Genomic DNA, 22,112 nt, shown 5'->3' on the forward strand with positions numbered 1-22,112 from the left:
ATGCGCTTGATGTAGTGCTGCCTACTTTTTCCTCCACCTTTAACATTGCATTTCAGTGTCTGCCCTCCTCTCTTGTTTTTTCTCCCATCTTTCCTGTCACTTTTTATTACTCTTCTTTCCATTTCAGGTGGCTTTACATTGAGTGACAAGCCCAATGGGTTCCTGTAAGCCAGAAAACCATTTACAACGCTGGGTGGTAACCATATAACCAACCCATACGTGCTCCCTACATGTTGACAAGTGGGTTGGTGGAGGGTTAGTGCCCCTCCTTGTAAAACAACTAGCTTGGTTACAAACAACCACCTCTTACTGGATTATGGTGTCTAGTCATAGGTAGACAGATAATGCCAGACGACATCATTAAACTGAGAGTGTTAAGCTGACTTGCAAGATTTCCTAGGTTACAAGCTCACCTCTCAAGAGAGAACTGGAAATTTGTTGGGCAGTGTGATGCGAGGTAGGCAAGTCATCCACATTTTAGGTAGGCAGGTCATGTACACTTTAGGTAGGCAGGTCATGTACATTTTAGGTAGGCAGGTCATCCACTTTTAGGTAGGCAGGTCATGTACATTTTAGGTAGGCAGGTCATGCAAAATCTAGGTAGGCATGTCATCCACTTTTTATTGTTCTTTATTGATACTTTTGCCTAGCCTCTGGGCCCTATACTTCAAAGGAATATATATACTGGATTAGCTTTCTATAAATCTCAAACTTCTAATGAGAACTATACGTCTGTCTATCTGTTGCCAGATGCTGTAATCTCGTAAGGGGTGGCCACAAACAAATCGCCTCCATGTCGCCCTGTCCCCCACCATTTCACTGCCCTGTTCCCAGCTAACACCCCCATCTCTCACATACCTCTCCACTTTATTCCTCCATCTCATCTTTGGCTTCCCCTTCCCCCTCCCCCCCGTCCACCTCACTCACATACACTCTCCTCATCAGTCTCTCGCTCTCCATCAGTGTACAGTATTGTTATAGTTCTGTACCGTAAATCCGCTAATTGAGTTGTGCTTTGTTTGTGGTAAGAGTGGTCAGCAGTGGTTTGTACTGGTATCTGAAGGTTCAGTGAAAGTGAAAGTTATCAGGGCTAACCTTTGCCACACATCCTGCCTACTTCCCCTACCGCCAGTGACAACAGTTTCTGCTATTTCATGACTCTTTAAATATGAAACAGCCTCTTTTGGAGTGTTTAAAACTTTATGATGATTTTAAAGTGCAGAATATTGAAGAACTGGTGTAGTGAAAATGATACCTACATGAGCAAGAATGTTAATTAGTCAGCATCTTTTTAAATATGAAACAACCTCTTTTGCAGTGTTTAAAAATTTATGATAATTTTAAAGTGCAGAATATTGAAGAAGTTGCTGTGAAAATGATACCTAAATGAGTAAGAATGTTAATTAGTTAGTTTAATTCTGAATGCAAATACTGTAACTGTAAACAACAATAGCTCTCTGGTTGCAATGTGATTTTTTTTTTACCAGTTTTGTGGCAGGAAGCACCATACTGCAATGAAGATTCTTTCAAAATCACCGAGAAGAAATTTACATACCATATTAGAGATAAACTTTTATTGCAGTAATATGAGGATTACTGAGCTTTACTTGGCAGAAGTCTTTGGATTCCAGAGTTTTTGTAGAATATTATAACTGTTTTCAATGGAAGTTATCAATGTCATTTTCATCATCATCATTGTCGTCGTCATCATCATAATCATCATCATCATCATTGTCATCATCTTCATCATCATCATCATCATCATCATCATCATCATCATCATCATCATCATCATCATCATCATCATCATCATCATCATCATCATCATCATCATCATCATCATCATCACCATCATCATCATCATCATCATCATCATCATCATCATCATCCTGTGTGGCTTTGCTCTCATCTGGCCCCCTCCCCCCCTCCCCCCTCCTTGCTGACAGGAAATGCAGTGACAGAATGGCCAGCAGGCTTCATTGTCATCCCGAACCTACCTCACTCTCTCTCACTTTTTTTCCTCCTTTTCTCTCACCAAATTACTGTTCATTTCAACACTTTTTGTGCACCACATAAATAGTTCATTCATTCATTCATTGCCAGACGCCATGTATCCCAAACGGGGTGGCCAAGGGCTTAGAGTTAATTGTTTTACAGGAAGGGGCACTAATCCTCCACCAACCCCACTTGACACGTAGGGATGCCAACAGCATCTGGTGTTCTCAGGCAGTCACCCATCCAAGTACTAACCAGACCCAACGTTAGTTAAGTTAGGTTAATTATAGTTAGACTTTTTTTAGATTACATCAGGTTAAATTAAGTATGAGATGGTTTTTCTATTTGTCTATCTATCTATTGCCAGACGCCATAATCCCTTACGGGGTGGCCATTGACTCTGGGTTATTTGTTTTACAGGGAGGGGCACTAACCCTCCACCAACCCACTTGACACGTAGGGAGCATGTATGGTTTGGTTATATGGTTACCACCCAGCATTGTAAATGGTTTCTTGGCTTACAGGAAACCATTTGGCTTGTCACTCAATGTAAAGCCACCTGTAACGGAAAGAAAAGCATTAAGTAGTGACAGGAAAGATGGGAGAAATAGGAAGAGAGGAGGGCAGGCACAGAAAAAGAATGATAAAGGCTAAGGAAGAAGTAGACAGCACTACATCAAGTGAGTGGATGATGGTCGCCACCACCTTCATTTTTAATATTATCCCCACTCCTAGGGTCTTACACTTAAACCTGAAATCAAGAAGTGGGATGCAGACCCCAAAATTTTGACAACAATTCTTAAAGTGTTTGACAGTAATGGAATGTATTGGCCTTCCTGTTTGGTTGGAGACTTCATTCCATAGTATGGGATGCAGGCTGGCCATGCGTAATAATCACATGCACTACGGTATATGAGGGAGGGGGGAGTGAGTCGGGGGGAGGGCAGTCAAACGGTGGGTGACAGCGACTTGGAGGCGTTTTGTCTGCGGTCACCCTTTGCGGGAATAGGGCGTCGGGCTATAGATAGGTAGATAGACTACAAAATTGACCAGAAAAAAATTCGGGTTTTGCACTCCACTTTGCGATTTAATGATGAAGCATACGACCTTTACTTTACGGTGTGTGTGTGTGTGTGTGTGTGTGTGTGTGTGTGTGTGTGTGTGTGTGTGTGTGTGTGTGTGTGTGTGTGTGTGTGCCCTTTAAGTGTACATTCATGGTCAAAAGTTTTATCTCCTGCAGACCTTCCACTGTATATACTTAACACTTAGGGCATATCAGTCACTTTCCTCCCTGACACATCATATCAAAGAGAATTGCTTATGGGCAGAGAAGCATATGAAACCTTACTCAACATAGATATTATAACCAAGAGAGGGAAATGAGAAGATGGAGAGGTGAAATAACAGATTGCTGGCTATTCATTTCTGAAATATATTCATACTGTTTCATTTGGATCATTAATCTTTCTATCTATCTATTGCCAGACACCCTAGTCCCATACGGGGTGGCCACAAACAAATCGCCTCCACATCGCCCTGTCCCCAGCCATTTCACTGCCCTGCTTCCAACTCACACCTCCCTCCCTCATATACCTCTCCACTCCATTAATGCTACATGTATTGGGACATGTGAAGAGAATGGAGAATGAAAGACTGACTAAGAGGGTGTATGTAGGTGAGGTGGAGGGAAGGAGAGGGAGAGGTAGACCAAGGATGAGGTGGAGGGATGGAGTTGAGAGGTATATGAGGGAGGGGGGGTGAGTTGGGGGGAGGGTAGTCAAATGGTGGGTGACAGAGCGACTTGGAGGCGTTTTGTCTGCGGCCACCCTTTTGCGTGATTAGGGCGTCAGGCTATAGATAGATAGATAGATTTTCTGTTACCTTTTCTTCTGTTCCAATTCTCATAAGTTACTTAATCTCATCCACCCTGCCTATGTTTGCAGTCATATTTGCAAAGGCAATTTTGTTGGCTAAAAACCCAGCACATCCTTTTCAGGTTAGGACACACCTAGCAAAAAAAATAATTAAAGAAAATATAATAAAAATAAATTAGTAAATAGCAACTGAAAAGATTTAAAGATAAAATGGCATTGTGAATACTAATGGTGTGACAGATGAATTTACTGAAAGGGTTATACATGTGAAGGAAAGCTGTGGGGGCTGAAAGCATCATCATCCTAATCACCATCTGTTTTGTCAGTGTCATCATCATCATCATCATCATCATCATTTTCATCATCATCTTCATCATTTTCATCATTATCATCACCCTTTTCCCCATCTAAAATTTTGGGAAAGCAGTGAGAAGTACAGTACATTACAGTAATCCTTAACTTTTTGTAAGTGTTAGGGAACTCAGACCCATGCAAATCATATATCCACAAATAATGAAAGTCCTTCTAAAATGACTCCCGTATCCGTGGATTAGCTATGTAATTACCTAAACTGCCTAAAAAGTGCCCCCCTTCCAAAAAAAAAGAATAAAAATAGAGTCTACTTGTTTTAGGGATATTTTCATATGATTTAACAATATGGATAGTAAAATTATCCCCAAATACACCTTAACCTAGTGTATTTTGAGGTGGCTTATTAACTTGTGAATGAGATGGAGGGGGGGAGAGGGAGGGGGAGGCCAAGGATGAGATGGATGTATGGAGTGGAGAGGTATATGAGAGAGGGGAGTGTGAGCTGGGAGCAGGGCAGTGAAATGGCGGGGGACAGGGTGACATAGAGGCGATTTGTTTGTGGCCACCCCTTACGGGATTAAGGAGTCTGGCAATAAAAAGATAGATAGATTATTAACTTGTGAATGACTAAAACTAGGAAAAGTGACACTGTAAATAGTGAAGGATGGCAACACTGATATTTACCTCCCCTTGGCTGTTATGATTAGTTTTATTTTTCTTTCTCCAGACAGTTATATTCAGCTCAGGGGGAAGTTTCTGAATTTGCCCAGTTCCATTAGGTGAAGATAAATTTATAGGTAAATAACTGAGAAGCACAGGTTTTCTGGCAAGTGCCCAAGGTCATATTCAGGATATATATTTGGTGGGTTAAAAGGGGGAGTGGAAGATTAGATATACCAGCCCACCATCAGTTTGAGAGACAGAGAGAGAGAGAGAGAGAGGTGGTGAAAAGTTAATTGCTCAGGAAATGTGTGTGTGTGTGTGTGTGTGTGTGTGTGTGTGTGAGAGAGAGAGAGAGGGAGTACAGCAGACCCTCGCTATAACAGACCGCAGTATTACAGATATTGGATTTAACAGACGCCATAAAGCCCATCAAACTTTCATTGGCTATAATGAAGTGATCACTGAATGGGGTGCAGTGAGTCGCAATACATGTGTTTCTTACCCTGTTTCACTCCAACCTGGCCTGAAATTGCAATCTCCCCATCATGGTTGCTGAGTTGTAGACTATAGAAATACTGTACTGTTCATGAAGTGCCATGACAAGATGTGAAATAAGCTGGAAAAGGGTTAAATTATGGGTTAAGTTAGTGTAAAATGGGTATAGTTTACCTTTTTAATAATATAGTCGCAACGCACGACATTGAGGTTGCATTTATTGTACCCTGGCAACCTACCCATCAACTGTGCTTCTGATTTTGTGTATAATATGATACACGTGTGATGCGTGTATAATATGTTCGTGTATAATAATATTCGTGTATAATATGAAATCTGTCGCATTGTTATCTGTTAGGTTGCCAGGGTATGATAATGACAACCTCAGAGTCGTGTGCCCTGACTGTAGAATATGCTGTGGTACACATTTATTTTCAAACATGGCCTTGAAATGCACCTTGGGGGGAGGGGACCCTTGGATGTAATGGAATATCGACTTTAACAGACCTGGTTTTCCGCCAAGTGAGTTCATTATAGCGAAGGTTTATTGTATCATGTAATTCTAATAAATCTTTCTTTTCTTTACAGTCAACCCTGAAGTATGGACTAACGAACACGGAGGACCATCTCATCGTAGGAACTGTGCCCATTAAGTAAAGTGCAGTGAAGTTACACAACTGAAATTTTGAAAACGAAGTGATTGTGGCTAATTCTTGTAGTGGTGTCTGGAAATAGCGAGATTTATATTGATAACGCATAGAAAAACAATTGGTGGCAGTGGTTAAATAATAAATACGTGTATATAGTGTGGTGTGTGTGACCGTTCGTGGTGTGGGATTGTGCATTACCTGACGGGAGAGGAATATACCATCTAAGTGTGGGGGACGGAGGTGTTTTCCCGCCACTATGACTATGGCTACGTTTGATCCTCACGACCGTTCATGGTAAGTACTTGACTTCTATGATGCTTGTGCTGGAGAGGGGCACCTTCATGTGGTGGCATTGATATAGCTGGGCTTCCCGTCTGCCCTCTTGCTTTAGTCTGTATCATAAGCCCATAGAATTAGATACAGGTAGGCTATACCCCGGTTATCGATGCAGTTGCTCAAGTAAAAACCCATTGTTAGGCAGGGTATATATTGTATATCGGGGTAGATTAACACGTTACCCGCATGCTGAGCCACTGGTGAATCATTTGATGTCTTCTTTCCTAGCGTGTTGATACACTGATGGTGCAATAATGAGTAATAATTTGTTTTCACTCTTTCATGTATTTCACCTTCACGAATATTGGCTAGGCAGATTTTTTGTTGCTGCTTCTACAGTAGAAGACATGTTGAATAGGATGATGATATAAGATTAGAGAAATGCCTAGTTAGGTAGAGAATATACAGTATATCAGACTTCCAGTAGTGATTATTATATTTCATTTAGATGTCAAACAATAATATTAATTGCACAAAAACATTGAAAAACAACCTTGCATTGCAGAACTAGGGCCATGAGATGCAAATACACTTTTCTTGAAAAAAAAAAAAAAAGTAAATTTACTAATGATAAGTATTTGTGGTTGTTTACTGGAAGAAAAAATGGAGTAACCACTCTTGTTTCGAACAGTTCTACATTTACTTTGTTAGGAAACAAAGATAAGTGCTGGATGTTTCTGGTTATTAGACCTTTTTTTATCATTATAAATGATTAATTATAATCATATTTTGTCATTATCCCTAGCTGATGTTGGCAATTATTATTACAGCATTCAACGTACCCAGCTATCATTATGCTTGGTTGCAAGAAACACTGTCTTCAGCGATGCAAAAAAAATTTTAGAAGGCTGGTGAAGAGATTAGAAGGAGGAAAAATGAACAAGAAACAAGATAATAATAAAAAAAGTTAGTGTTGGACCTTTGCTTAGATTTCCTTCATCTACCTAAATACTGTAGCTAAGTGCCACCTGGAACTTCACGACAGAGAATGAGATGGTAGCAGACCAAAGAGAACAGAAGCACCAAGTAAGGGTGAGTGGAGACTGCACTACTTGGGCCAGAGTAGTACACTACCTCAGTGATCCACTGGTGGTACATCATGCAATATGAGAAGAAAATGTCAGGATACCATGTGTTGGGCCACCAGTGACACACTACTTTTATGAAGGCATATCCCTGACTGGTACTCAGTAAAGCGACATAAATCCTCTCGTTGTGATAGCTCCATGCAGACTGGTGGGAGAGAGTTCTGAAGTGAAATGCGGCCTGGGAGAGAATTCATATTGCCGAAATGCGGGTAATGTGTTAACACGTAAAGTACAGTGGTGCATTTTTGAACCATGGGTTTCCCCCCCAACCAAGTCCTAAACTCACCCAAATGAGTCCAAAAACAAGTTTCTAGCTCACCTAAACCCCCAAATAGCTTCAATACAAGCTAAAGTAAGCCTAACAGCAGTTTATAACTCGCCCAAACCCAAAATAAAATCTGAAAATCGTCAAATATAAGTCTGGAAAAAATCAGACTTAGTAAACTGTACCCCAAAATGACAGTGTTCACCCCATCTATGACTAAAACACAGTAATCCAAATCTAAAAACAGTTTATAAGCCAACCTAAACAAAAAATTCAAGTATAAAATTTCATTAACATTGGTAAAAAAAAATCTAAACCCATCGTTAAGCAGGGGTTTGGCCCTTGTTAGGCCGGGTAGGGTGGTATTTCTACCTCCATCGCTAAGCCGGGGTATCGTATATTGGGGTATAGGCCTACCTGTATTGTCATTAGGTCTGTTATATACTTTTTGCATTCTTTTTTACTCACCTCTGATTGTGAGCTGCTGGAGGAGGGCAACTTCAGCCTGCAGTCCACTGGGTTCATGTTCAGATGAGCTTGGGGTTGCGTTACTACAACTGTTAGTCTTTTATATTCATTACTTTAATTAATCCCTGGGCTGCGGTTTACTGTCATCGCGTAATTATGGGATACTTTGTCCGAGAGAAACCTTGGAGCAGTGGTTATTAATCTGGGGAGTGTGAGGACTTGGAGAAAAAATAGTGAGTGGCAGGAACAATGTGTGTGTGTGTGTGTGTGTGTGTGAGTATTAAGAGGCTTGAACAAGTGTATGTGTGTGTGTGTGTGTTAATATTAAGTGGCTTGAACAAGTGTGTGTGTGTGAATAGTGAGTGGCATGAACAAGTGTGTGTGTGTGTGTGTGTGTGTGTGTGTGTGTGTGTGTGTGTGTGTGTGTGAATAGTGAATGGCTTGAACGAATGTGTGTGTGTGTGTGTGTGTGTGTGTGTGTGTGTGTGTGTGTGTGAATAGTGAGTGGCTTGAGCAAGTGTGTGTGGGTGTGTATTAAGATGAATTATTGATTTATATCCTATATTCCTGTTCTGTCTCAGTCTTCAAAGCACATTTTAATCAGTACCCATGTAATAAGTTTGTTTCTTTAAGTCTGCCGCCTGATCACCTCTCTCTCTCTCTCTCTCTCTCTCTCTCTCTCTCTCTCTCTCTCTTTCTAATCTCTTCATTTCGAGAGACACCAGTAAGTCTTTTAATGCAAGAAAGACTAAACTTACTTAAAAATATATACTGTACCTACGTCTCTCAGCTTCCCCCTGTCCCTCGAAATGGGGGATAGGCCTAGTGAATATGCAAAGAAAAGATAATGCATTCTATATTTGACTGGATTATCGTCCACTTGAGCCAGCGGCAAAAATAATAATTCTGTAATAAATTCTGAGTCAGATGATGGAGGGAAGCGGTAGGGAGAAGGCGTGGATTTGTTGACCAAGGGAAGGGGGGTGGGGAGTGACTATACTCTCTCTCTCTCTCTCTCTCTCTCTCTCTCGTCTATACCATATATCTCTAAGATGGTAATTTGGCAGAGCATACACACAAGCACGCTCGCAGAAATACCCGGTAAGTTTTGTTTCTTACAGACCGATAAAACACACACACACACACACACACACACACACACACACACACACACACACACACACACACACAGTGGATAGTTAGGTACATAGGTTATGTGTCTATAGCCAAACACCTTGATCTCTGTAGGAGTGGCCACAAATGCATGGCCTTCATTTCATTCTCTCCACCATCAGGCTGCCTTTTCTCCACACCCCATTCAGTCATACCTCCACTCCACCTCCATCTCATTCTCGGTGTCCTCCTCCCCTCTTCCCCTCAACCTCACTTACAGCCAGTATTACCGTCGGTTGTGGAAGCTGTCTAACACCTTTTTCTAAGCGATTTGTTTTGTTTATTACACCATACTGTCCTCTGTGTTCTATAGATTCGTCCATATCGCCGTCCTGTACATAAACAACATACAAAAGAATATACACACAAAAGAATATTAACCATCGATATACAGAAGCAAATCGCTAAGGAAGATGTGTTAGGGAGCTTCTTTAACCGACAAGAATACCAGTTTTAGTCAGCCTCTCATTCTCCATTCTTTCCACATGACCAAACCATCTCAAGGTTTCTACTTCCAATGCTTGCCAAACACATCCACATCATCACCACAACGCTTCTTCACTTCCTCATTTGCTTGTCTGTCTCACCACATAACTCCACATGCTCCTCTCAGATAGGCTAAATAATTTCCACATCAACACCACAACGCTCCTTCACTTCCTTATTTATCTGTCTGTCTCTCCACCTAGCTAGCTTCACATGCTTCTCTCAAATACCGTAACTCATCTACTCCTTTCACTCACTCCAGGTGCTTTCCAACCCATCCACATCAAGACCACAACTCTCCTTCACTTCCCTGTTTGTCTGTCTGTCTCCACGTAACTCCACATACCGTACTCCTCACAGATAAGTCATCCACTCCTCTCACTCACCCCAAATGCTTTCTAACACATCCTTATCAACACCACAACTCTCCTTCACTTCCTTCTTTTTCTGTCTGTCTCTCCACATAGCTCCACATGCTCCTCTTAACTCATCCACTCCTTCCACTCACTCCAAATGCTTTCCAACACATCCACATCAACACCACAACTCTCCTTCACTTCCTCATTTGCTTGTCTGTCTCACCACATAGCTCCACATGCTCCTCTTAACTCATCCACTCCTTTCACTCACTCCAAATGCTTTCCACCACATCCTTATCAACACCACAACGCTCCTTTACTTCCCTATTTGTCTGTCTCCACGTAACTCCACATACTCCTCACAGATAACTCATCTACTCCTTTCACTCACTCCAAATGCTTTCCAACTCATCCTTATCTACACCGCAACTCTCCTTCACTTCCCTGTTTGTCTGTCTGTCTCCACGTAACTCCACATGCTCCTCTTAGATATCTCGTCCACTCCTCTCACTCACTACAAATGCATTCTAACAAATCCACATCAACACCACAACTCTCCTTCACTTCGTTATTTGTTTGTCACTCCACGTAACTCCATATGCTCCACTCAGACAACTCATCCACTCCTCTCACTCACTCCAAATTCTTTCCAGCACATCCTTATCAACACCACAACTTTCATTCACTTCCTTCTTTGTCTGTCTGTCTCTCCACATAGCTCCAGATACTCTTCTCATATACCGTAACTCATCCACTCCTCTCTCACTCCAAGTGCTTTCCAACACATCCACATCAGGGCCACAACGCTCCTTCTTTTCCTGTTTGTCTGTCTGTCTCGCCACGTATCTCCACATGCACCTCTCAAATAACACATCCACTCCTCTCACTCACTCCAGATGCTTGGCAACACATCCTTATCTACACCACAACTCTCCTTCACCTCCCTGTTTGTCTGTCTGTCTCCACGTAACTCCACATGCTCCTCTCAGATAACACATCCACTCCTCTCACTCATCCGACACATCCACATGAGTACCACAATGCTCCTTCTCTTCCTGTTATTTGTCTGTCTCTACGTAGCTCCACATGTTCCTACCAGAAAACTCACATCCTCTCCCCTTCTCTCATAACCTCTGCCTTTCTAAGTGATTCCAGGCTACACTTCCATATGATAGGATGGGGATCAGTACTATCATGCAGCTACTTATCACTTCCATGTTCACTTCCCTATTCCTTATTTCTCACTGAACCAGCAACCTCTTCACTTCCATATATACGGTATTAGGGTGGGGATCAGTGCTATCATGCAGCTACTTATCACTTCCATGTTCACTTCCCTATTCCTTATCACACCTCTTAGTGAACCAGCAACCTCTTCACTTCCATATATCACGATGGGGATCACAATACTATCATACAGCTACTTATCACTTCCATGTTCACTTCCCTATTCTTTATCATGTATCTTACTGACCCAGCAACCTCCACTTTCATAGCCTATATCACTCTGGGGATCACAGTACTATCATGCAGCAACTTATCACTTCCTTCACTTCCCTATTCCTTATCTCACTGAACCAGCAACCTCTTCACTTCCATAAATCACGTTAGGGATCACAATACTATCATACAGCTACTTACCACTTCCTTGTTCACTTCACTATACCGTATCTCATTGAACTAGCAACCTTTCTTCCTTGCCCCGCCCTTTCATGCACTTCATCCCCTACACTTCCGTCCTTGCTCATCACAACACCTAAATATATAAAGACATTCTCACAAGCAAAATAAAATCGTCCGAAATAATAATAATAATAATAATAATACGGTAATAATAATAATAATAATAATAATAATAATAATAATAATAATATGGTAATAATAATAATAATAATATGGTAATAATAATAATTATACGGGTAATAATAATGATAATAATAAGATAATAATAATAATACGATAATGATGATGGTAATAATAATAATAATAATAATAATAAGGCAATACATCTTTGGTTATAGGGAGTTAGACGTGTATTGAATGGAATGTACAAAGAGAGACAGGTGGATGGAGGATTATGGTAGAGAGAGAGAGAGAGAGAATGGAATGTACAAAGACAGGTGGATGGAATATTATGGTAGTGTCAGAGAGAGAGAGAGAGAAAGGAATGCACAAAGAGAGACAGGTGGATGGAGTATTATGGTAGTGTCAGAGAGAGAGAGAGTGAGAGTTGGGTGTGGTGTGATGCTGTTGTTTGTCATTCATGTGAGGCTGGTGTCATAAACTGCGTGAGAGAGAGAGAGAGAGAGAGAGAGAGAGAGAGAGAGAGGGATTCTGATGGTGTTAATGGGATGATCAGTCTTGTCATTTTGGTGAGGCTGATGTCAGAAATGGCCTGAGAGAGGGAGAGAGAGAGAGAGACGTATTGTTCTCATCTGCCGTAGCCCACCGTACCGTATCCAGTCACGTGATGCTGGTGTCGTAAAGGGGCCTGTGTCTCTGTCTGTCTGTTTATCTGTCTCTCTGTCTCTTTATCTCTCTGTCTGTCTCTGTTTCTTTATCTGTCTGTCTGTCTGTCTCTGTCTCTATTTATCTCTCTGTCTGTCTGTCTCTCTGTCTATTTATCTGTCTGTCTGTCTCAGTGATCAGTACAGGCCTATCCGCTTCCGCCTGCCCTCCCCTCTGGCTCACAAACTTCTCTCAGTTAAGGCCAATGCGACAGTCAGCATCTCATTTTCAACCCATTCCTACTTAGAATAGTTACCGATTTATAGGCAATGGAGATAGGGGTCGTAGGAAATGTTTGTGGAGGGTGGAGAGTCGATAGAGTAACAAAGACTATCCATCTATGTACAGGCAGACGCCATAATCCCATAAGGGGTGGCCGTTTGTCTTTGAGTTAGTTGTTTTACGGGGAGGGGCACTAACCCTCCACCAACCCACTTGTTGACACGTAGGGAACACGTATGGGTTGGTTATATGGTTGCCACCCAGCGTTGTAGATGGTTTCCAGGCTTACAGGAAACCATTAGGCTTGTCACTCAATGTAGAGCCACTCGAAAAGGAAAGAAGAGCAATACAAAATGACATGAAAGATGGGAGAAATAGGAAGAGAGGAGGACAAACACAGCAAAAGAATGATAAAGGAAATTCTTTAAAAATGTGGAGTAAAGAAGTATATACCTACGGTACGTGGATAGTAGAATTGATGAGATTGTATGGTCGTATGGAGAGAGTGGATATAATGTACGTAGGGTGGTGAAAGGGTAGCTAGCCTATATGTGTGGGTTGGATGAAAGGGTAGCTATATGTGTGGGTTGGATGGTGGGAGGAGGCGTGGTAGGCCAAGAAGAAGGTGGATAGATGTGGTAAATGTATGAGAAGGAGTGTTAGGCTGACGAGGCTAGGGAACTGATAAGGGATACCAGTATAGCAGGTTGGATACGTAAAGTTGTGTATGGGTTAGTTCATAGTATGGGTTTAACACTCGTTTTAACCTGACAGTTGTCGAAATGTCTATCTGAAGCCACTGTGAAAAAGTGAAGTGGGATTCCGGGGGCTTGAGTAGAGAATGAATGGCTGCTGTTTGCATTCCTTGTATCCCTTTGTATTTCATTGGGCATGTTGATTAGTTCTCCCAAAATCTTTCTGAACCCTGCTGTACCACGCCTGTAGGTGGGAAAGAGGCGGGATGATGATGATAATGATGATAATGATGAAAGTGATGATGATAATGATAATGATCATGATGATGTACCGGTATATATGTAACCTATATGTGTTGTAGGCTACGGTAAGTGTGTTTTTGCATGTACCAGTAATAGCCAATAATTTTTTCGTGACATTCCGTACATCGTATGCTCCAAAAATCTCTGAGATATATATATATATATATATATATATATATATATATTACTTTTTATTTTTTATTTTTTGTATTATTATTTATTTATTTATTTTCTTTTTATATTTTTTATACCTTATATTACTTATAAAAAAAAATGCCTAATCTAAAGACCCTAAAACTAATCACCTAACAGACAAATCGCTAAGCTATACTAAGTCCTAAGAGACAACTAGACCTACACTAATGGTAAAAAAAAGCCTCGACCAAGAGAACACCATCGACTGCAAATATGTAATGCCTTTCTACATTACATACCTGCACTCATCAGCTGGTGACTGTCAGTCGAGGCACAACCTAATAATAGAGGACATCAATATATGAAAGGAAACCAGACGAGTCTGGAACATTTCCATATACATCAGCTGTTGGCCCTAATTAGCACAATTTAAACAAGATGGTATAATGTATTTACATAATATGTACAAAAAGGGAAGGACCTCGCCCAGCAGACCACCTCAGCTATACCCCTTTAGTTTCCTTATATAGTCTACTGAGGTGGGTGGGTGGGTGCCTCTCCTCTCGGCGCCTCCCCTTCCTCCCGCCTGGCTCCGAACTTCCTGTCTCTCAGCCGTGGGAAATACCTTGTTTATTGTCTGCCCTATTGAAGAGGAATTTGTGTATCCTTTGTGTACTACTGTGTGTGTGTGTGAGAGAGAAAGAGAGAGAGAGAGAGAGAGGGATAGACGATGTAAAATGTATGTGCTTCATTTTGGACCTCGTGTCAAATCATAACTACCCAACTAATGCTCTAAATTTTTGTAGTAGCATATGAGAAGGCTGCCAAACATATCCCTAATCATTTATTTATTTATGTATTTATTTACCTGTTGAGAGAGAGAAAAAAATAAATACCGGTACGGTATCTTCCCAGAGTTTGGCCAATACATAGCGAATAACCATCTGAAACACACTATATAGCACCTCTGACTAGCACCATGTTGACTAGCACCTCAGACTAGCACCATATTGACTAGCACCTCAGATTAGCGCCATATTGACTAGCACCTCAGAACAGCACCATATTGACTAGCACCTCAGACGAACACCATATTGACTAGCACCTCAGACTAGCACCATATTGACTAGCTCCTCAGACTAGCACCATATTGACTAGCTCCTAAGACTAGCACCATATTGACTAGCTCCTCAGACTAGCACCATATTGACTAGCTCCTTAGACTAGCACCATATTGACTAGCTCCTCAGACTAGCACCATATTGACTAGCACCTCGTGACTAGCACCTTAGACTAGCACTATACTGATCTTGTTATAGCTCAGCGTTCAAGATGGAAAGATGGCAATTTTACGCCTCTACTCCTTTCACTTTAACTTGGCCCAGATTTTCTTCCTTTTACAGCTTATTTCTCGTAGCTCAGTGGCAGAAAAAAGACAATGCCACAACTCTAATGGCTTCCAATAACACTTCTTCGTGACTAGCATTATTTTCTGGTGTTAATCTGTTGTTACCATTCAGCATTTAAGATGGAGAGATGGCAGTTTTAGGCCAAATTAGAGTTAAATGAGTATAGTTAAAGTGAATAGGGTATTGTCTGTCTATCTATAGCCAGACGCCTTAATTCCGTAAGGGGTGGCCACAAACAAATCGCCTCCATGTCGCCCTGTCGCCTGCTATTACACTGTCTTCCTCCCAGCTCAACCTTCCCTCTTTTCATATACCTCTTCACTCCATCCCTCCATCTCTTTCTCGGTCTTCCCTTCACTCCATCCCTCCATCTCATGCTCGCTTCATTCCATCCCTCCATCTCATGCTCGCTTCATTCCATCCCTCCATCTCATCCTCGCCTTACTCCATCCCTCCATCTCATCCTCGCTTCACTCCATCCCTCCATCTCATCCTCGCTTCACTCCATCCCTCCATCTCATCCTCGCTTCACTCCATCCCTCCATCTCATCCTCGCTTCACTCCATCCCTCCATCTCATCCTCGCTTCACTCCATCCCTCCTTCTCATCATCGGTCTTCCTTTCACCTCATCCCTCCTTCTCATCCATGGTCTCCCTCTCCTGCTCTCCCCCCCTCCACCTCACTCACATACACTCTCCTCGTCAGTCTCTTACTGTATCCTCGGTCCCCCCATCACTCCACCCCTCCATCTCATCCTTGGTCACCCCCTCCCTCTCTCCTCCACATCGCTCCCATACACTCTCCTTGTCAGTCTCTTACTATCCATCATCGGCCCCCCCCTTCCCTCTCCTCTCCTCCACCTCACTCATACACTCCTCGTCAGTCTCTCACTCTCCATCCTCGGTCTCCCCCTTCTTAACCTGTCTCATTCCCTCCACCTCGCTCCCATACACTCTCCTTGTCAGTCTCTTACTATCCATCCTCGGCCCCTCCCTTTCCCTCTCCCCTCCTCTATCTCAGTCACATACACTTCTCGTCAGTCTCTCACTCTCCATCCTTGGTCTCCCCCTTCTTAGCCTGTCTCCTTCCCTCCACCTCACTCACATACACTCTCCTCGTCAGTCTCTTACTCTCCATCCTTGGTCCCCCTTCCCTCCCCTCCTCCACCTCACACACATACTCTCCTCGTCAGTCTCTCACTCTCCATCCTTGGTCTCCCCTTTCTTAGCCTGTCTCCTTCACCTCACTCACATACACTCTCCTCGTCAGTCTCTTACTCTCCATCCTTGGTCCCCCCCTCCCTCCCCTCCTCCACCTCACACACATACTCTCCTCGTCAGTCTCTCACTCTCCATCCTTGGTCTCCCCCTTCTTAGCCTGTCTCCTTCCCTCCACCTCACACACATACTCTCCTCGTCAGTCTCTTACTCTCCATCCTTGGTCCCCCCCTCCCCTCCTCCTCCACACTCACATACTCTCCTCGTCAGTCTCTCACTCTCCATCCTCTCCACAGGGTATAGGATGTAATTTATTTTTCCTACGAATGTTTGTTTTATTTCTTATTTTATTTATTTATTTTTTGCTACCTCTTTGACGGAAACAGTAGAGCGTAAACCACACATTTCTAGCACTCACTCTCCTCGTCAGTCTCTCACTCTCCATCCTCTCCACAGGTATAGGATGTCATTTATTGTTTTTTACTACGTTTACTTGTTTTATTTCTTATTTTATATATTTTTTGCTACCTCTGTGACGCAAAACCACACCACGTTTCTACCTAAGAATTTACTGCCAGACTAACATGTTCAGGGAGGGCGGAGAATTGTTGTTACCGTTTCACCTTGATGGAGAATTCGTAGCATCTTTTCCATAGTGATTTATTCCGTCCAGTACACCACAGTATCCTCATGTATGCAAACCACTCCACGTACAGTACCTACTTAAGGGTTTTCTGCCAGGCTACCATTGTTACCCCTTCACCGCGATGGAGAATTCGTAGCAACTTTTCCATAGCGATTTATTCCGTCCAGTACACCGCAGTATCCTCTCGTATGTAAACCACACCACGTTCCTACCTGAGAGTTTACTGCCAACCACCAGGCGTATACAGGGGGGCGGAAAATTGTTGGTAACCTCTTCAACCTGATGGAGAATGCGTAACAACTTTTCCATGGCGATTTAGTTTGTCCAGTACCTCAAAATCCTCTTGTATGCTGTCTGTCTATTTATCTACGGTATCATTCTATCTATCTGTCCATCTATCTATCTATCTGTCTGTCTATCTATCTATCTATCTGCGGTATGTCTATCTGTCTCTATCTATCTATCTATCCATCCATCCATCCATCCATCCATCTATCTACGGTATCTATCATATCTATCTATAACCAGACGCCATAATCCCGTAAGGGGTGGCCGTTTGTCTTTGAGTTAGTTGTTTTACGGGGAGGGGCACTAACCCTCCGCCAACCCACTTGTTGACACGTAGGGAACACGTGTGGTTTGGTTATATGGTTACCACCCAGCGTTGTACATTGTTTCCTGGTGTACAGGAAACCATTAGGCTTATCACTCAATGTAAAGCCACCTGAAAAGGAAAGAAGAGTAATAAAAAGTGACAGGAAAGATGGGAGAAATAGGAAGAGAAGAGGACAGGCACAGAAAAAGAATGATAAGGGCGAAAGAAGAAGTAGGCAGCACTACATCAAGTGAGTGGATGATGGTCGCTAGCACATACCACCATCATGTATGCTAATGAGGCAGATTGGTGTCGATGTTCAGATGGTATAAATAACATACAGGAGCTTATCAAAGTGTAACACGCAAAATAAATCGCAGAGAAAATGGTGCTACGGTTTCCTGTGCCATCTAAAATATGGTCATAAAGGGGTAAAAGATATTCCACAAAAGAATGGATTTGTGTGGTGTTTTTCAGAATAAAATAATTACCCAAGCGTCGCCATATAAATCAGAATTAGCCTTTTACGTGTCATGAATTAGCGTGTATTATTTATGTATATATTTATTTTAATTTTCTTAGTTATTGTTTCCAGTTTTTATCATTTATTTATTTAGTTATTTTATTTATGTATTATTTATTGGGACCGGCGTTTATTTTATTTTACGGTATTTATTTGTTATTGTTATTTATTGATTTACAGTATTTACTTCCTCTCGGATTATAACCTTATGTAAATGTCACCTTTTTTTCTTTATTCATAGTACCCGGTAGGCCTAGAGTGCGGGTATGTAGATTATCCCCTGCCAGTATTATTTGCTCTCTCTCTCTCTCTCTCTCTCTCTCTCTCTCTCTCTCAGGTGTCCTCTGCTTTGGTCTTTTGTATTTATGCCACTACGAAACAGTATCATAAAGGACAGGAGTAACGAGCACAATTAGGCTAGGTAGCTATATATATACCGTACAGTATATAAAAAACTATAATCTGTTTGCTATAACCTGACAAAATATCCCTAACCCCTTTCAGCTCAGTTGATGGCCAAGTGTAGTTAGATTGGAGAGTTGATATGACTAGTAACCAAGGAGGCTCAGTCCTGCCTCATAAGTAATGCTGATTGAGCTTCATGCAGCCACGACTTAGTATTCTGTAGTTCATTCATTTTATCTATGTATCTATCTGTTGCCAGACGCCTTAATCCCGTAAGGGGTGGCCACAAACAAATCGCCTCCATGTCGCCCTGTCCCCCGCCATTTCACTGCCCTGCTCCCAGCTCACACACCCCTCTCTCATATAGCCTACCTCTCCACTCCATTGCTCCATCTCATCCTTGGCACCCCCCTCCCTCCCCCCCTCCACCTGACACACTCTCCTCGTCAGTCTCTCACTCTCCATCCTCTGCACATGGCCATTGATTTTAACTGGGCGGAAATTGTCGTACTTATGCAGCTAATTTTCTGTAGCTCAATGGAAGAATAAGGCAATACTATGGCTCTAGCATCGTTTCCGTAGCACTTCTTCCTGACTAGCATTATATTCTAGTGTTAAGTTACAGCCACCCCTTACTGGGTGAAGGCGTCTGGCAATAGATAGATAGATATTTATAGATAAATAGTTACAGCTTAGTATTGAATGTGATTGCAAATATTCTCCTAAGTGAACAGTGTATATATAGTTATAAAAATGATCTACTGCAACAACTATAGTCCTTTAATCTTAAGTTGGCTCAGATTTTCGTCCTTTGCAGTGTATTTCACATAGTTCACTGGCAGAATAGGCAATACAATGGCTCTATATCCTTTCTTTAGCACTTATTCGTGACTAGCACCATATTCTAGTGTTAATCTCTTCATACAACTTGGGATTCTTAATGGAGGGATGGCAATATTGGGCCAAGTTAGAGTAAAAATGACAGGGTATTCCTTCTCCTCCTCCTCCCCCTCCTCCTCCTCCTCTTCCTTCTCCTCCTCCTCCTCCTCCTACTACTACTACTACTACTACTACTACTACTACTACTATTACTATTACTACTTCTAGAATACATACCTGTACCGTTCGCCATATTTACCCTGCAAGGTCTAGTCGGAGGAGAAGAGAAGAGGAGGGAGAGGAGGAGAGAAGAGGAGGGAGGGGAGGAGAGAAGAGGAGGGAGGGGAGAAGAGGAGGAAGGGGAGAAGAGAAGTGGAAGGAGGGGAGGAGAGAAGAGGAGGGAGGGGAGGAGAGAAGAGGAGGGAGGGGAGAAGAGAAGAGGAGGGAGGGGAGAAGAGGAGGGAGGGGAGAAGAGGAGGAAGGGGAGAAGTGGAGGGAGGGGAGACAGGGAGTAAATGGAGCACAATTAGATGTATTGGATTGTGCGGGCGGAGGGAGAACTTCCAACAGGATGTCCTCAAATCCTGGTCGACTCAGGGATTGTATGGGGGGGTCGTAATTCCACCCATAGTCTGTTTGTTTTCCTTTGACGTGACTGTGAAATTCTGTACTCCTTTCACCCAAACCTGGCTCAGATTTTTCTCCTTTTTGCAGCTTATTTCACGTTGCTCAGTTGCAGAAATTGACAACACTACCCACATCCTTTCCACAGCACTTCTTCGTGACTACCATCATATTCTAGTGTTAATCTACCTGTATTTCTAAAACGCTGCATTGAAGACGGATAGGTGGCAGTTTTAGGACAAGTTAAAGGGGTACACACACACACACACACACACACACACACACACACACACACACACACACACACACACACACACACACACACACTCTCTCTCTCTCTCTCACACACACACACACACACACACACACACACACACCAACTCTCTCTCTCTCTCTCTCTCTCTCTCTCTCACACACACACACACACACACACACACACACACACACTCTCTCTCTCTCTCTCTCTCTCTCTCTCTCTCTCACACACACACACACACACACACACACACTCTCTCTCTCTCTCTCTCTCTCTCTCTCACACACACACACACACACACACACACACACACACACACCAACATTCCATACCTGACACTCCTCACTTGCCAAGAAATGTACAGTATTGATTGAGCGAAAATGCTGGTACAGGTGGGGTTCAGGTAGCACTGGTGACACACACACACACACACACACACACACACACACACACACACACACACACACACACACACACACACACACACACACCAATCTCTCTCTCTCTCTCTCTCTCTCTCTCTCACACACACACACACACACACACACACACACACACACACACACACACCAACTCTCTCTCTCTCTCTCTCTCTCACACACACACACACACACACACCAACTCTCTCTCTCTCTCTCTCTCTCTCTCTCACACACACACACACACACACACACACACACACACACACCAACTCTCTCTCTCTCTCTCTCTCTCTCTCTCTCTCTCTCTCTCACACACACACACACACACACACACACACACACACCTAAAATAGACTCCAATGCATAGCCAAAGGGTGGTTCTTCACAAAATAAACAATAAAAAACAAATCAAAAGTAAAGGAGGGGGATGGTAGGTCTTTCTAGCAAGTGTCCAGTCCATTATCAACACCTGTAAAATAATTCATCATCATCATCCACTCCTACGTTGTCCCTTGAAGAGCGTAGGAGCCCGGAGCTAGGCAAGTTGGTCCTGACATTTAAGATGAGAGTGACCAGCCATACTCATCCCTGTGTGGCATTACATGAGCAGTAACCCCAACCACCCCTTGGATATAAACCTTCACCGGCTCAGTCCGATTGGAGCGCCTTAATTACCCACTAAACCACCAGGCGCCAGTGGCAAAATATAAATAAATAAAATGTAAATGGGAGGGAGGGTAGGTTTTTCAAGCACCTGTGCAATCCATTATCAACTCCACCTGGAATCACTTTGCATCGATTCCTGTTACCTGTATCATGTTGCAAGGTCATTGTTAACACCTGTTGCCACGGAGCCCTTCCCGGAACACCTTAGCGCACGAAGAAATGAGAGAGAGAGAGAGAGAGAGAGAGAGAGAGAGAGAGAGAGAAAGAGAGAGAGAGGGAGAATATGATAGTGAGAAGAGTGTGTGTATACAGAGAGGGAGAGAGAATATGATAGTGAGAAGAGTGTGTGTATACAGAGAGGGAGAGAGAATACGATAGTGAGAAGAGTGTGTGCATACAGAGAGGGTGAGAGAATATGATAGTGAGAAGAGTGTGTGTATAC

The 22,112-nt window shown here is 42.6% G+C and overlaps 1 protein-coding gene across 1 annotated transcript in view; it reads left to right on the forward strand.

Annotated features, from left to right (window-relative positions):
- The window catches only part of Crk (Crk proto-oncogene, adaptor protein), a 116,795-nt gene that overhangs the window by 14,104 nt on the left and 80,579 nt on the right, over positions 1-22,112 (forward strand). Inside the window, exon 2 of the mRNA XM_080281296.1 lies at positions 5,928-6,283. Within this exon, the coding sequence (XP_080137422.1) occupies positions 6,246-6,283 (38 nt within the window). The 5' untranslated portion in view covers positions 5,928-6,245. The remainder of the gene's footprint in view (positions 1-5,927; positions 6,284-22,112) is intronic.

Source organism: Coenobita brevimanus, chromosome 11, assembly GCF_032717465.1.
Source record: "Coenobita brevimanus isolate Jiangsu-jjx chromosome 11, ASM3271746v2, whole genome shotgun sequence".
Classification (NCBI taxonomy): Eukaryota; Metazoa; Arthropoda; class Malacostraca; order Decapoda; family Coenobitidae; genus Coenobita; species Coenobita brevimanus.